Source organism: Pelodiscus sinensis, chromosome 11, assembly GCF_049634645.1.
Source record: "Pelodiscus sinensis isolate JC-2024 chromosome 11, ASM4963464v1, whole genome shotgun sequence".
Taxonomy (NCBI): domain Eukaryota; kingdom Metazoa; phylum Chordata; order Testudines; family Trionychidae; genus Pelodiscus; species Pelodiscus sinensis.
In genome coordinates this window covers 33,983,270-33,999,809 of record NC_134721.1, presented here as the reverse complement: position 1 = coordinate 33,999,809, position 16,540 = coordinate 33,983,270, and the positions used below count along the sequence as shown (strand labels likewise).

General features: G+C 43.2%; 2 protein-coding genes across 2 annotated transcripts in view; one reads left to right on the top strand and one right to left on the bottom strand.

The window, feature by feature from the left end:
* The window catches only part of ATL3 (atlastin GTPase 3), a 29,026-nt gene extending 26,399 nt beyond the window's left edge, over window positions 1-2,627 (bottom strand). Inside the window, exon 1 of the mRNA XM_006125053.2 lies at window positions 2,490-2,627. The gene's annotated coding sequence lies outside the window, so the exon portion shown is untranslated. The remainder of the gene's footprint in view (window positions 1-2,489) is intronic.
* Window positions 2,628-2,754: 127 nt separating this feature from the next.
* Window positions 2,755-16,540, top strand: part of RTN3 (reticulon 3) — a 37,550-nt gene continuing 23,764 nt past the window's right edge. The window contains exons 1-2 of the mRNA XM_075939108.1: window positions 2,755-2,886; window positions 13,832-13,882. Coding sequence (XP_075795223.1) covers window positions 2,757-2,886; window positions 13,832-13,882 — 181 coding nt within the window. The 5' untranslated portion in view covers window positions 2,755-2,756. The remainder of the gene's footprint in view (window positions 2,887-13,831; window positions 13,883-16,540) is intronic.

The following is a 16,540-nucleotide window of genomic DNA, read 5'->3' as shown; positions in this document are numbered from 1 at the left end:
GTAGAGGCCTCGGCTACGTCTACACTGGCCCCTTTTTCGAAAGGGGCATGCTAATTTTAAACTTCGGAATAGGGAAATCCGCGGGGGATTTAAATATCCCCCGCGGGATTTAAATAAAGATGTCCGCCGCTTTTTTCCGGCTTGGGGAAAAGCCGGAAAAAAGCGTCTAGACTGGCCCGATCCTCCGGAATAAAGCCCTATTCCGGAGGAGCTCTTATTCCTACTTCGAAGTAGGAATAAGAGCTCCTCCGGAATAGGGCTTTATTCCGGAGGATCGGGCCAGTCTAGACGCTTTTTTCCGGCTTTTCCCCAAGCCGGAAAAAAGCGGCGGACATCTTTATTTAAATCCCGCGGGGGATATTTAAATCCCCAGCGGATTTCCCTATTCCGAAGTTTAAAATTAGCATGTCCCTTTCGAAAAAGGGGCCAGTGTAGACGTAGCCCTCTTGTTCTTATCTGTTGCTGTGGTCTAGGTGCCACTGCATGGAACAGTATACCACACTAGGGCTACGTCTACACTGGCCCCTTTTCCGGAAGGGGCATGTTAATTTCAACTATCGTAGTAGGAGGGAAATCCGCGGGGGATTTAAATATCCCCCGCGGCATTTAAATAAAAATGTCCGCCGCTTTTTTCCGGCTTTTAGAAAAGCCGGAAAAGAGCGTCTACACTGGCCCCGATCCTCCGGAAAAAGCGCCCTTTTCCGGAGGCTCTTATTCCTACTTTTCCGGAGGCTCTTATTCCTACTTTGAAGTAGGAATAAGAGCCTCCGGAAAAGGGCGCTTTTTCCGGAGGATCGGGGCCAATGTAGACGCTCTTTTCCGGCTTTTCTAAAAGCCGGAAAAAAGCGGCGGACATTTTTATTTAAATGCCGCGGGGGATATTTAAATCCCCCGCGGATTTCCCTCCTACTACGATAGTTGAAATTAACATGCCCCTTCCGGAAAAGGGGCCAGTGTAGATGAGCCCTAGGTCTGTGGGTTACACAACTTTTATTAATAACTCATTTTTTACAAAATGCCTAAAAGTTTCATCAGTTTCCAAGCAATTTTACTTGTGGCATCTGTGCTGCTAGCAGGGCTTACTCAGTGTTCAGTCAGTACTCACTTTAGTGTCCCTATGCAACACGATGGGGGTGGGGGAGGGCACTGTGCTGCAAAGTGAGTAACTCAGTAGGGGGCACTCTTCACTCACACGCCAGACTGGCCCCATGCTGCACGAGAGGGGGTTCAATAAGCAATGCTGTTTCTTAAACACAGTGTAGAAAGAAGCTGGTTGAAGAGCCCCCACATTTTATTACACTTTGCTTGGAAAAGAACCCAGGAGTCCTGATTCCCAGTTGTTCCCAACCTGACTAGAAGCCACTCCCTGTTCTGATCCTACCTCTTAGATAATGCTGCAGTATTCCTGTATGTGGAAACAAAGATTCCCTCCAATAGGCACTCAGGAAGAGAAACAGCTCTGATGGGAATACGTTTGAAAGCAAATATACATTAGCAACTGTTTAGTTTCTGCTGATACATCAGAAACGCCATATATTCAAATATCTGAACTACAGTCTCTTCCATTTTGCCCTAAAAGGCACGGACAATCTTGTCCTGTGAGGCATGCAATGATCCAATTGCTTAACCAGAGAACGGAAAGGTAAAATCACTCTGATAAGGAAACAAAAGATGTTATCTTAACTACACCAATAGACAGCAAAGCATAGATAGCTCCAACCAGAGCCACAGCAAATCCCTGGAATGAGTGCAGCTCTGGTGCAGCCATGCAGGGCTGTTGGCACATGTTGGATGCCAGCTTTTGGAGTCATGACTGCATCAAAAGCTCAGTTTCCATTTATAAAACAAAGGAAGTTTCCAGCTTCTGTGGTTGTGGAGAAAAGTTTGAAAGGATAATTCAGCTGTAACTAATGCTGCCTGCATCTGCAGAGAGCCTGAGGCAATAGCTCAAAGCACAGGGAGCTGCTACCATGACCTCGTACATGACCAAGGCAGCCATACCTGCCTGACAGTCACTCAGGGGAGCAACCCTGTACTCCTCAGTGGGGAGTTAAGTCCCAGCCCCATAGGTCTCGGGAAGGGCTGGTTTGAAAGGAAATGGATTTAAATGTCTTTTTGATTTGCGAGAAAAGAGAAAAAACAGCAAAAAGAGAGAATGGGAAAATAAAGAAAAGGAAAGTGACAAAAGGCAAACGGATGAAATAAGAAAGGGGAGGAGAGAAAATACGAGAAAGGCTGAAGGGGAATAAATGAAAGACAAATTCTCCTTTCCCATTAAACTCGAACCAAAGAATCAATTCAGCAGCCGCCCGGTCTCGACTCAGCAGGGCGTCACCCGCCCTAGTCTGGTTTTCTGGAGCCTAAAGCACATATGTTAATCGGATCTATTGCGCATGCGTAAAAGGGGAGCCCACTCCGCCCTTGCCCACATTTGGCGCATGCGTAATAAGCAACCTCAAACCCTAAAACTCAGAAGGCGTAGTGAATACCTGGCGTCCGTTGACGCCTGCGCGTTGCGAGCGCCTCTCTGTTCCAGTGGCTCACGCCTGGTGCTCAACCGTCCAGCCTCTAGCTACAAGCGCTTGCGCGGGGTACGCCTTCTTCTCGGCCCTCCCCCATGGCGCATGCGCAGTTGCTATCCTGCAATCCGTCCTAGCTAGGACAGCCGAGCTCGGTTGCGCGGTGTCAGTCTACTCGGTATCTTCCCGCCGTGAGGGACGGACGTTTAGTGCTAGGCTCCCGTTGCTGTCGCGAAGATGGCCGACCCCGCCACCCAGTCGCCGTATATCTCCTCCTCCGCCGGAGGGGGCTCCTCAGAGCCGGGTACCGCCCCGATGCCCGCGGGCGGCCGCGACTGTAAGGGAACCAGCTCCCAGTCCTGTGCCGGTAAGAGCCGGGGGGAGGGGCAGGGAACAGCCGGGCAGCGGGCTGGGGGCGACGAGTGGGAGGAACAGCCTGTGGAGTATCTGGGAACAGCTGGGGTGGGGGGAGGGGGAACAGCCGTGTGAGTGGTGGGCACAGCCCATGGTGCTTGCGAGGCACAGCCTGGTGACAGCTGGGGGGCGGGGAACGTGGGCACGGGAGTGTGGGGGGGGAGCCTGAGGGTGGGAGAAGGGAACAGCCGGCGGGGGCGGCGAAAGAGGGAAGTAACTGGGGGTGGAGGCTGGGCTAAAGGAGTGGGGGGGGGAGCTGGGAGCAGTTTGGGTTTGGCGCGTGAGTGGGGGCTGAGATTTTGAGTAAGGGGGACTTGGGCTGAAGGTTGGATCGAGGTTGGGGCATGGGAAGCTTTGCTACAGGCTTGCTATCACTGGGGGATAGTTAGGGGCTTTGAAGTGCAAGGGTGGCAGGAATTTGGCTCATGGGGAGAGAACTGTGGTGGGGTATAGACTCGGGCTAGGTAGGGTGGATTTTGTAAAGTAAAAGGTGTGATTTTTAGAGCAGGGTGAGTTTTGGTGGCTGGAAGAAGATTGAGGTGGGGGTCTCAGATTGGGGTGGTGAGGATTGCAGAATGTACTATGTTGCACTTTCTAGTTTCATTTTGACAGTGATGGTTCAAACTAAAAGGGGACTGGGTCAGGGAACAATGTCTGAATTGAAGGGAGGTGATAGAGCAGATTCCCTTTGCCTTAGTGGTGTTCACTCCCAGATCTTGCTGAGCCTCCCAGTCTGGGCTGACTTTTACCGTCTCTGTTTCTTAAGGCCCAAAACTGTAGGAATTATCAAAAATCAGGGGGTGTGCTGAGGAGAGCACAATACCCACTGGATCACCCCTCTGCAAGGGCTGGATGGGTGATGATGCAAGATGTACAGTGTATATATATACACACACCCTCCATTGTTCCAATACTAAACATGGCAGTGAGGAAATACCTTAATTCCTAGAAAAATCCCTTTCACCATCACAAACATTTCTCAGGGCAGGTGGAAGAGCGGTGGGGGACTGCTGGAAGCTTGCAGTGATCTGTGTTTTTGAGGGGGTGGTAGCAATTGCAAATGCTCCCTTTTGTTATGTTGCTGCTCAGTAATTGGAGTGGGGGTGGAGGGAGAGCATATTAAACAAAGCAGTATGTGGCTAAATCCCCCCTTCATTTAAGGGGAGCTGTCCAAAATAAGAGGCTGTGCTTTACTTCTCTTTATATCCCTGTCAGGCTCGGTGTTGGCAAGCTAGCTTCTCTTGCAAAGATCTGCACTGCAGATGCCTTCTTGGAGGGGGGGAAAAACTGGGCAGGTGACAGCTCTTAAAGGGGCAGCGCTTTTTATAACAGCCATAACAATGATAAACACAATTTCATCTTTTTCAACAAGCATCCAGAGCAAAAATGATTTGTTAGCTTTAAAAATTCATGGGTCTTCTGTTTTAACTTGTTTACCAAATTGCCTGTCTCCTGCGTGGGAATGTACCAGGCTGGCATGTTTTTCTCACTAAATAGAATTCATTTGGTTGAGAAGCTGATTTTCCGGGGTGGCTGTAGAAACTGCTCATCCCAGCACATGAGCTGTACAGCAGCTTCCATCTTTCGTCTTAAAGCCCAACACCCTTTTGAAGTGCCATACAAGCCTAATTTCAGAGATGAAATGGCTTTCCTACTTCTTAGCAGGACAGGTCTGTGTGGTTACATGCAAGCGAAGGAAGATGAGGCAGCATGCTTTCACACTTCAGCCTTACAGCATGCGAGTATAATGTATGCCTTTCTGGAACCTTGTGTCATGATGCTTTTCCACCCCCTCCTTGCAGATGTTTTAGTTTGTGCCAGAACTGGGGTGCAAAGGGAGGTTATTACTCAGCAATTTAGTGCTTTGCCTTCATCATTATTGGTTAATCCATCACCCTGTCTGCTCTGAAATGCAGCCCTTTCACCCAGTATTTGAGGACTGTTTATTCTCTGATTCACCACAATTGTTTGTGAATTACCTCAGCTATCCTAGAAATCAAACCTTTGTCCTCAAATTCTCCAGATAAGCTAGTGTTCTATAAATGTTGAGCCATCTTGACAGCTATTGGCACCGTGGTTTAACAGACAGTTTGTAATCAGAAGGCAAAAAGGGTTCAGAGTCATGTTTCTTCTAGAATCAGGTGTGGACTCTGTTCCCCAAGAAGATTAATTTATGCCCAGTGTCTGCCTGAAGCTCAGATTAAACATATGCAAGATGATATACCAAAATGATGTAATATGACTCACATGTAACAGTCATGTTTTCCGCTATTGGGGAAGTGGTGTCGTTTAGTGATTAGAACCTTGGTGTCCAACCAGTTCTGAAGCCATTATAGTGGCTACTGCTGTAGCGAACTAGCCACACTCAACCAGTCAAATAGCCACACGTGGCTAGTGGATAGCGTGTTGGACACTACAAGGTTAGAACATGGAATGAAGGTGGATGGGTGTCAAATCTTCAGTTCAGTTTACCCATCTGTATTCAGGAGAATTAAGCTAATTCAGTGCTTATTAATGTGTTAATAGTAAAAACATGGGTAGCCTGCAAAACACATTTTATCTGACTTTTTTTCTATGTCCCAAAACTAAATGTTTATTACAGCAGTTTGTATATCTTATCACAACTGTAGTATCTGAACTTGGTTTTGTTCTAGATACTGTTTGCACTGCATTTTTTTTATAAATTCCACTGCAAACAACATTTAAAAAAATCTTTGATGTCTTGATTTTTAAATAGCAACACTTCTGGAGATTAAAGCCATCTGTTTGCCCAGTGAACTGCTTATGCATAATGACTTGTGCCTCAGTTTGAGATGCTGCATAGTCATTCAAACTGGAGTCAATGAGAGCCATTAGTCCTCAATATTTCCAAAAAGTCAGACTTTGTGCATGCTTAGAGAGCTTAACACTACTAATTTTATACAGTAACTCTTTAAACATGTAGACTTCTTCTGACTTAATCATAGTGAAGAAGTTAATTAAGATTTTATTACTGGTTACAAACCACTCCTCTGGATCACATGTCGTACAACAAAAATGATTTTTAAAATGCTTAGTTACCACTAGAACCTTGTATTTTGCGGCCTTGCCTTATCTCTGTCCCTCAGCCTGTAAGATAACTTTAATACACTTTTTTTAAATGATGCAGCATGATTACCAAGCTACCCTGCCCATTTGTTTAACATTTCATTTCAAGATTTGGTTTCTTCACTCTAAAAATTGTTGCCCTGGCCCACCTTTCCCCACTTAACTTGAAGAAGATACCATGGAGCATTCAGTGTTCCAGAAAAGTCCTGGTATGTAGAGTTTCTGTTGCAAGCTATGTAGTGCATTGGACTGGGACTCTGGAATCCTGGGTTTTATTCCCAGCTCTGCCAGTGACCTGCTGTGACTTTAAACAAGATCTCTTCCACTCCATGCCTCAGTTTTTCCTTCCTGTTTTGTTCACCTAGATAAAGCTCTCTGGGGCAAAGATTTTTTTTTTTTTTATGCTAAGCATTGTACATGGGATCCTGAGATCATCTCACACTTCTCTGCTACTGGAATACAAATTAGGGATGTTAAAGTTTAATGGGTTAACTGATAACCTTATGCTTATTGGTTAATATTATCGGTTAAGCTCTGAAGGTGCCCTGCTGCCAGGAAAGTGGCTTCAGAGTTTAACTGATAAGCATCAACTTGTTGGTTAAATTCTGAAGCCCTCTCCCTGGGAGCAGAGCAGAGCTGGAAGGGGCAGGCGGCTCCACTCTCAGATGCTTTGCTGTGGGCTCTGCAGTATAAAACTTAAATAAGCTTTATACTGCAGAGCCCACAGCTCATGTAACCACAAAGATTTTCATCAGTTACACAGTGACTGTTTTAACCCACTTTTTACATCCCTAATACAAGTCATAATCCAGTTAAGGCTAATCACTGACCCTGTTTATAGAATAGTGATAGAAATGTAGCCGTGTTAGTCTGGGGTAGTTGAAGCAAAATGCAGGACAATGTAGCACTTTAAAGACTAACAAGATGGTTTATAGATACTGGGATGTAAAATCCCTAACGTTTAACTGATAAGCCTAATGTTTAAGTGGTTAATTGTCTAAGCAGAATCCTGGATAGGGGGCTGCCTAGCCCAGCTGAAGTGGCCCACAGCCTGTGGGGCTCCAGTTCTCGGCCCCCACTGGCTCTTGGCCTCCATGCTGGAGCTAAGACTGCTGATGCTGGCTCCCAGCCCTCACACTGGGGCTCCTGCTGCTAGCACTGGAGCAGCCCTCTGCCCCACGGTAGGTTGCTCCCAGGGAACCGGTTAACTGTTATGCAGTAAGGATGATGCTTACTGGTTAACCATTAGTTGTTCACATCCTTAATAGATACATTAGTTTTTACCATTAGGAAATCAGCTTCGTCATTCTTTGGTTCTTAAAAGGCAGGCAGGTTGAGGTTTGTCTAGTCACTAGTGCAGGGGCTTGGGTGTAGAAACTCCTTGTTTCCAACCTCTGTCATGGAGTCACTATGACAAGACACTTCATCTTGCTGTGTCTCAACTTCCCCCATGATATTTTTTTTGTCTTCCTTAGGATGGTTTTGTGCCTTAAAGCATTATGAATCCTTGTTTGAAAGATACGGGATATTTACTTCAAACAATAGTAGCTTCTTTCCTCCAGTGATCAGACTTCCTATGGGGGAAACATGAGATTGAAAAATGTGCAGATTTTGACCATAGACTTTTCAGCAACTTTTAACTCTGTTCTGTTCTTAATTATGGAAGTGTCAGCTGAAGAGGGGGCAGAACACTCTTCTTTTTTTTTTTTTTTAACCAAATCAACTACAGTGTTGCTATGGATCATCAGGATGCTGTCCTGAGCAGTGTTGGGGAAGCTACCTACATAGCTAGTAGTCAGCATAACTGCTTGTTGCTTCAGTGAAGTGTTTCAGAGCTTGGCAGTGACATGAACAGACATGTTGGGCTACAGGGATATTGTAATTGCAATATTGCCAATGTGGGAACGCAGTAGGAACATTTGCACGCACTGGCTACAGGCTTCTTATATTGTTCCTGAACTTTCATTTTCTCTCAAACAATGGAAAAAACACATCCACTGTCCATATGAGACTGTAACTGCTGGCACTGTTACCAGACAGACCCACACATTACTACTCTTTTGTAGCTAGAAAAAGCAAAACGTTGCATGATTCTCTTAAGAAGAAAGCATCTGGGCTTTACTCCTAGATGTTTGCATGATATGGGTTGAGAGTCACCCTGCTCAAAATAAAGTGAAAATTGTCTAAATGTCCTTAAGCCAGTTTGCTGGCTTCAGGAAGTGAAAATCCTAGTGGCATGTAGCAAGATAGAAGAGTAAGTGGATAGAGTACCTGAAATGAGTGGATGAAAACACTTGTGATGGTTTAAGAACAGTCTCACTACTTCATTTATGAACTGAAGTAATTTTTCATTATTTGTTCATTTACACATCACCTTTGTAAGGTATTTCATGCCACCTTCTGAAGCTACTCTTTCCCAACTGCTCTTGACTATGGAGATCCAGTGCAAAAACAAGTCCTTTAACTAATGGAAAATCTCAGGGATGGCTTACAAAAGTGATCAAGCCTACATGGTTAAGGTTTTAACCAGCCTTTTGGTCTAATAGGCATAATATTTTTGAAATTTATATCTAGAGCCCTACGTGGATGCAAAATTTGTATCTACATCTCCAGAAATGATCTGCACATCCACATGTGTGTAGAGATGTAAAATCCCATTTAATTAGTTAACCAGTTAAAGTGAAGCTGCTGTTGCTTCTGGCCCTGTGCAGGGTGGGGGGGCTGCTCCCTGGGTACCGGTTAACCATTACCCTGTAAGCATCACCCATTAAGCTAACCTTTTAAGTGACTAACAGCATTTTGTATTCCTGAAAGCTTCTCTGAGCCCCAGAAAGTTTTATTTTAAATAGCTAATGAGGTGTTTGACTGCAACTAAGCAGGGGTGGGGAACCAGCCCCCAGCTTGCCTGTATCCAGTCCCCGAGGCTCAGGGCTCTCCCAAGCACTGGGCAGCCTGCCGCTACTGTGGGACTGGAGCCCATAAAATCTTGCCTGAGGCCCATTAGGCTCTGGCATATGAAGGGAATATGGGGAGTGCCTTTCTCTTTTTCAGTTAGGGGCCACATCAGTGAGGGTGGTTGTCATGGGTTTTTGGTTGATTGTTTTTTTTTGTTTTGGCTTCTCATTTGTGTGCAGCCCCTGACTAATTTTTCTGTGTGTCAACAGCCCTGACACAAAAAGTCCCATCCTCCTCTCTCCCCCCCCCCCCCCCCAAAAAAAAATGCAGTTGTCCCTTCTCATCCATAGTTATTACTACTACCTGGCTTTGTGGCTCTTCATAAAAATAACAGGTAAAATCATTTGAATTATATATATTATTTCAGTGCCTGATGGGATACAATGGTGCAGATGCAGTTGTGACAAACAACAATTCTGTGATCTGAAATTGAACTTCTGACATAGCTCAACTCAAGTTTAACAATAACTTTATTTAGTCAAATGCTTCACAAATGTGAGGTTAGTGACAAGTCTGTCAGCAAGCATGTCTGCTATTTCAGTGTTCCTTCTTGTGTATTTGCTCCCATATCACAGAAAGGCAAAGTTGACAGTCTACCTTCTCATGTTGGGTGTACATTGTATTTAGTAGCAAAGAAATATGCCAGGCAGGATTCTAGTTCCACATGTCCATTGATGGGGGAGGAAAGGATGTGCTAGCATGAGCAGTGTGCTGGCGATTGGGTGCCACAGTAACTGGCAACTCTCTGATCAATGATTTGATTCAATGGGGTGTTAGCTAGTAGAGAATGTCTTAGCTAACAATGGCTAAATATGAAACTTCATAGAAGGGTACATCTGCCCCCTTCAATCTCTGCAGTTGGTCTTCTCATCTCGTCAGTGATAGGATAACATTGGGGAAATGTGTGCTGCTGCTATCTATGCTGTACTTGCTTTATGATAAATATGGAGGACATCTGTGTCTGGGCTGTGAAACCAGCACTAATTTCTAATGAAAAATGGAGTCTCGACACACATAAAATACCAGGGGCTGTGTATTTGAGAATGAAGTTCTGAAGCTAAAGCGTGACTTATTTTTAAACAATAAAACCAACCTGATGCAACTATCTAAAACTGTATGTTATGAATTGAAAGCCCTTTCCAACTCTGCAAGCCAAAATGGCTTTGTCTAATCAATAAGCTTCTCTTTTGCTTACAGAATCCAACAGGCTATTGTCTAGCTGTAAGTTTTCAAGTAATTGGTTTGGTTTTATAGCAGCTAAGGTCACAGGCTTATCAGTATTTACTTTAAAATTACCAGCTTGATGATGGGGGGAAATATAGTGTAGTAATATTATATGCAAAGCAATAAAGAGAAGTAAATTCTTTCAGATCAGAAAAGAAGATCTTTAATTTGTTTAGAGAGGCTGAAAGATGATATACAGATCACAAGTTCTTTACAGAAAACAGTAGCATCATTTTTGACTAGGTAGATAATGATCACACTGCTTAGTTATATTGTGCTGTACTGTGTTTATAGATATACAAGTGTTTCTTGTATAATATAATGTATTCCTGTTAGATAAAAAGCAGCATCTGGCCACTGGAACGCAGAACTGCACGACAGTAACACTTAGCACTCAGCTAAGTTGCATTAAGTACTATAAATTAAACAACTGAGTCACACAAGTTGTGATGTGCTCTGATGGCCTTTAACAAGTTGTTGAGAAGCAGAAGAAAAGCTTGGGTCTCCTGACGTAAGAATACTTTATTTTACTGGATCCTGCTAAGTCTCGGTAGACCCGTACCAATCCTTGTTAATTTGCTGTGCTTCATCTGTTAGATATTTCTTCACATATTTTAAGAATACTACTATATCTCCAGTGTTAAAGCTCTGGATCTAAATCTACAGGCCTCTCATTATACACATGGAACACATGGTCTATGGGTCACTTAATCTGTCTGAATGCGAGTGTAACTCCCAGCATTATATGCTCTAAACCAGATTTATCACCATGCCAGCAGCCTGCCCTTATGGCCTCCATACTAATCCATGTGCTTAGATTGTCTTCACAGGTGTCCTGCTGAAGAGAGCTCTCGTCCTCCTTTCCACCCAATCATGGCTCCTAAACGAGAAGCTTTTTCCCAGCACAAACTATTCTCCAGCCCATCATTAGAGGGGATCAGATACTGCTGAGTCGAGTTTTATCTCCCTAGACTGTGTTTAATATTTTGTTAGGCTAACATAGCACCTAAAGTCTCCATTCAGACCAAAAACATTGAGACACCACAGCTCCAGGCTTTCTAGTGAAATAGAGCAGGGGTGGGGAACCTTTTTGGGTTGGGAGCTGCTGACCCACAGAAAAATCAGTCGGGCTGCACACAAGTAAGAGTCAAAGTGAGAAGCCCCTGACTGAGAGACAGTCCCTACATTCCCCTTGCACACCAGGACCTAGGAAATCCCAGGCTAGTAGACTTTGTGTGCTCCAGCCCTGCAGGAGCACCAGTGTGGGCTCCCCAATGCTGAGCCTGAGGTTCCCCATCCCTGGAGTAGAGGATGCACTAATTCACTGGAACATTTTCTCTTAAAACCTGTTGATTACTTGTCACATGAAAGTGCAGGGAGATGCACAAGATAAGTAGAAGCAGCACTAGGCCAACAGTTTCACGGGGAACCAGAGGTTTTGAAACTTTTGGGTGCCACCTTGAGTCACTGATTAAAGCATCTCGCTATGAGGAGTGCAGGTGCTTATTGAGTAAGTCCCCTTTTAAAGTGTCAAACTGGTTAACCAAAAACTGAGATGTCCACAATCGTTAGTGACTTTTGAAAATCTTAGGCATCAGTAAAGGGCTTGTTCAGGGATTCATATGCTAAGGTATATCTCTTCTGGATGGAGCCAATTGTTTTGGAATGCTTTCTGGCATTTTGAGAGGTGATACAGCCAGGTGGGAAATACCTTTAGTGCTTCGAAGTTATAAAATCCTATAGCTATTGGCCGTATATTTTTTGTCAGAAATTAAGCTTGAGTTTCAAACCACTAAAATTTCAGGCTTGTAACTGGTTTGAGAGAAGGCTTTTCAAGCTTCTTACAAAGTGAGAATCAAAATGTTTACTTAAAGGATATTCCTACAGTTAAAGACATTAAATAGGTTCTTTGGTAGAGCATCTGGAATTTGAAAAGTGCAATGAATCCAGGTATAGGATTTGAAGGTGAAAAAAATCTTCATAATTCCTCCATTGGATCTCTGTTCAGCTGCACAGAGCTAGGGCTGAAGAATGCAATCTGAAGCCATACAGTATGCTTTTGTCAATTGGAAGACTCTGTGCAGACCTCTCACCCTGATCATAACTGACTAATAACTATGAACAGCTACTTTTGTTTACGCAAGCAATAGATAAATAGTTCTTATGTTAAAATCTGCTGTTAAGAAGGGAGCTTTGAATGGGGAAAATGAGATGGTAGATTCCTCCCATTGTGTAGACCCAGTGGAATTCTTGACAAAAAATTTGCAACTGTGTTCCTGAAGTTCCAGAACTTGCTCTCGTTCTATTTCCACAGGATTATAGCCAAAGGTAAATAAGACACTTGAAGAGTTGGATAAACTGGTTCTGAGAGGAAAAAAAAGAAAGAGGGAATACAATCTAGTCCCATGTATGCTACTGCCTAGTTTTGTATCTCAGGGTTAAAGCTTTAGAGGTGGGAAACTAAGGCTGTATCATTTGCTTTAGATCACAGAGGAAGTTAATCATAACACATACAGTGGATTCCTGGTCCCATGCTAAATCCACTATACTGCCTCCAGTGCTTGATGTACCATGTATATGAAAAATAAACTTCTGAAGTTACGTATGTAGAGACTGAATTCATCCTTTATATGGTAAGATCAGTTTAAATTTGAAAGGCCTTAGTTTCACATCCATGTGAGAGACAAAAATCCCACAGAGGCCAACAACTTCCTTTACGCTGTTGCAGGAGAATAAATCCCCTTGGTTTCTAGACAGTTTTATTTAGATATCTCTTAAAATAAGAACAGTGCATTTTGGGACAGTGATGTAACGGTGAGTGTTTGGTTTGGAGATAAAGTGCATACATGAAATGAAGTAATATAGAACTTCTGTTTCTCTTTTTTAGGAAGTCCAGAATTAAAGTGTCTTTTGTTTTAATTTGTATAGCCCTTATCTGAGTTTAAATATCTGTTAGAAGATGCTAGAATAGACAGCCATCTCTAAGGAAAGTGGTCTGTGCAGTTTCCAGAGGTGGTTCTGTCTTTGTAGTTGTATGTGAAGAGTGGAGCTAAAGTACACCTCCCATGCAGCCTTAGAGTGAACTTATTTTATATTGTGGTGGGTGGAGAAATGTGTAGTTTCTAGCTAAGACAAGTGGGAATCAAACTTTGAAAAAGGGAAGCATCAGTAGCCCCACATATTAACATATATGTTAATATATGGCTTTTTGGCATTGGTGTTGCTCGTATTAACAGTCTATTGTGGCAACACTGGAAACCTATTTATTAGATGGGTGTAGCTGATGCAGTTACCAGCGCTTAGAAGATGTCCGCTTAGCACTGCAGACACTTGCAAAACCCTAATGAAAATCTAATGAATTCATACAAGCACTGACTGCCCCCCATTCTATCTCTAAACTGGTGTATAATAGATGCACACTATCCTTTTCAAGCAGGTGAGGGTGAAACTGATTGCTTGGCTTAATATTCATAGTTGCTTCGTTTAAAAAAAAAAAAAAGCTGTTGCAGCAAGGTGAGTAAATAAATCAAGAAGCTCTTCCTCTTGCTCTGTGGCCTTTCTGCAGCTTTTGAGGTTCACTGCAAAACAGTGTATATAACTGTCAAATTCTTATCCTGTATATTTTCTTTCAGATTCCTTTGTTTCTTCCTCTCAGCCTGTCTCTCTCTTTACGACTTCTCAAGGCAAGTCTATCATTTTCTTGTACACTAATCAAAGAAAAATGTTGAGAAAGAGGCTGTAACTGGGGCATAAGGCTTTCTCTTGTCCACAATTATCCCTTAAAAATCTATCACTTCAAAACAGTTCCCCGCCATGTGAACCACTCAGCAGCTGTTAGCTAATGATCTGGTGCAGCCAATACCTTCTTCTCTTGGTGTAAGAAAGATAAAGACATGTTCTTTCTTCCTCATACAGAAGTTAGATAGTGCTATTAACAGCAAATTGCAGAAGGGATATACAGCTACAAGCTAAGGAGCATGTGTGGGATTTCCTAAATTACATAGTGACCCTGAAGCAATAGAGATTTGGGAGAACAAGACAGGTTTGGTGCAGTTCATATGGAAAGCTCCGGTGAAACTATTGATAGTCTTGTCTCTTGCTGAATTTTTTGCAGATGAATACCACAATCCAGGGAGGCAGTTAACTGACATGTAGGATTGGTTGCTATTACTGTGTTGTGGCTTTTCTTTTCATCCAGCTGCTGATTGAGAATTGGCATTGTAATAACTGTGCATTTCTTCAGCACAGTCCTGCCAGGCAACGAATGCAGAGGAGAACCATGTGCTTTGCTTGTCCTGCTATAAGCCCCTCTTTATTTTGGGGGAGGCAGCATGGGCTAATAGTTAGAAAAGGCTGAGCCTCTTATGTTCTACCCCTAGCTCTGCTATTGATTTGCCATATGGGCTTCAGGCAAATCACTTCCCCTCCTTGTTTGCCAGTCTATGCAATGGGGATCCTATCCATCAGAGCATTTTTACAAAGATGTTAGCTCTGTCTGTATTAGTGCAAGGTCTTATGCTGGTAACCTGATCAGTGGGAAAAACTGTTTAAAAAGTCCCAGTACAATCCTTTCAGCTCAGAGTTAAAGTGACTGCTCTTCTTTGAAGAATTCTTCTTATGCTTGGGTAGGATAGTGTTTCTAAGAGCTTGACATTGGGACCTGTTGATTAAATTGGTTGCCAACTGTAGGCCCCATCTGAACTCGTATTGGGAAAACAGCTTGGCTACTAGCATATGTAGTACCTTAGTGGTATTGACTTTAATGTCTGTAGGGAGAAAATAGCAAAGCCTCCCCCCATGTCTTCTGTGGTAGCTATAGTAGCTTGCTGTTATGAAATTCTGATCCAACATATAGTGATGTATCTAACAGTAATGCCAGTGCATTAGTGCTTTAGCTTATGCTGTGGATTCCCTGATGGAAATTGATGCTGATATAGTTCAGGCAATGGTAGGAGTGGGGAATGCTGTGTTCTCTCTCTCCATTTCACATCTCATCCCATGTCTTGTCATGAATGCAAATGATACCATCCTATACCCGTAAAGCAACCAAATATACTTTTTTTAATAGGATGCTAAAGGCAGTAGCTAATAGAATAGAAAAGACTAGACAACAGATACTTTAATATGCCACCTTTTTCTAATCTGAGGTGGGGAGATAAACTGTTGACCTATAGTTGGTTAATACAAGGTGGAATGTAAGCTAGGAAAATGCTTGAGATCTGAAATTACTTCAGTTTCCATCTTACTACAAGAGAAAAGCCATTCACTAAACCAAGGACTTGGTCTACACACAGATATTGCTCTGAGAGAGAGTTCTCACAGATATTGAACCAGCATAACTAGTTTGTTTAGGGCTGTGATGTTTAATCGATACAGTTATACCAAAACTACCCCTAGTATTTGATAGTTATACTGGTCAAGCATTACTGATTGAAGGCATCTTTTATTTCCCTTCCTGCATGGAAATATGTATACCGACAGGAAGCACCTTTATACTGCTACAAATGCCTCTGAACTTGGCGAGGGCATGTTGTAATGTTCCAAATATCCTGACATAGTTAAGTGGTACAAGTTTTTTCTTTAAGACAAATCCCAAGATATGGATGGGCAAATTCAACTTGATCCAATCCCTTAGTAGGATTTCCCAAACAAAATGAGACAAAAGAGTCTAATCTAGGAGGCTGTGTCTACACTGGCCACATAACCCGTAATAGCTATGGAAATGAGAGAAGTCAGAATAGGGAAATGCGCGGGGGATTTAAATAAACATGGCCGCCGCTTTTTTCCGGCTTGGGGAAAAGCCGGAAAAGAGCGTCCAGACTGGCGCGATCCTCCAGAATAAAGCCCTATTCCGGAGGATCTCTTATTCCTACTTGCAAGTAGGAATAAGAGATCCTCCAGAATAGGGCTTTAATCCGGAGGATCGCGCCAGTCTGGACGCTCTTTTCCGGCTTTTCCCCAAGCCGGAAAAAAGTGGCGGCCATGTTTATTTAAATCCCGCGGGGGATATTTAAATCCCCCGCGCATTTCCCTATTCTGACTTCTCTCATTTCCATAGCTATTACGGGTTATGTGGCCAGTGTAGACACAGCCGGAGTGTTCTCATGTGGCTTTGACTGACATCTACTAATTCTAAGTTTGTAGCCCAGACCTTTTGAAAGTTAGAAAACTTATGGTGTTGGAAATACTAGAAATATTCAAATATAGTATTAGTGGTCAACTTAGCCCTGGTATCAGCCAGTCTTTGGAGATGCTGTTCATTTAACTTAATAAACAAAAAGTTGGGTTTGTTGGAACCACCAGAGTTACTAGTTTAACTCTGATTTCATGTACGCAGTTAA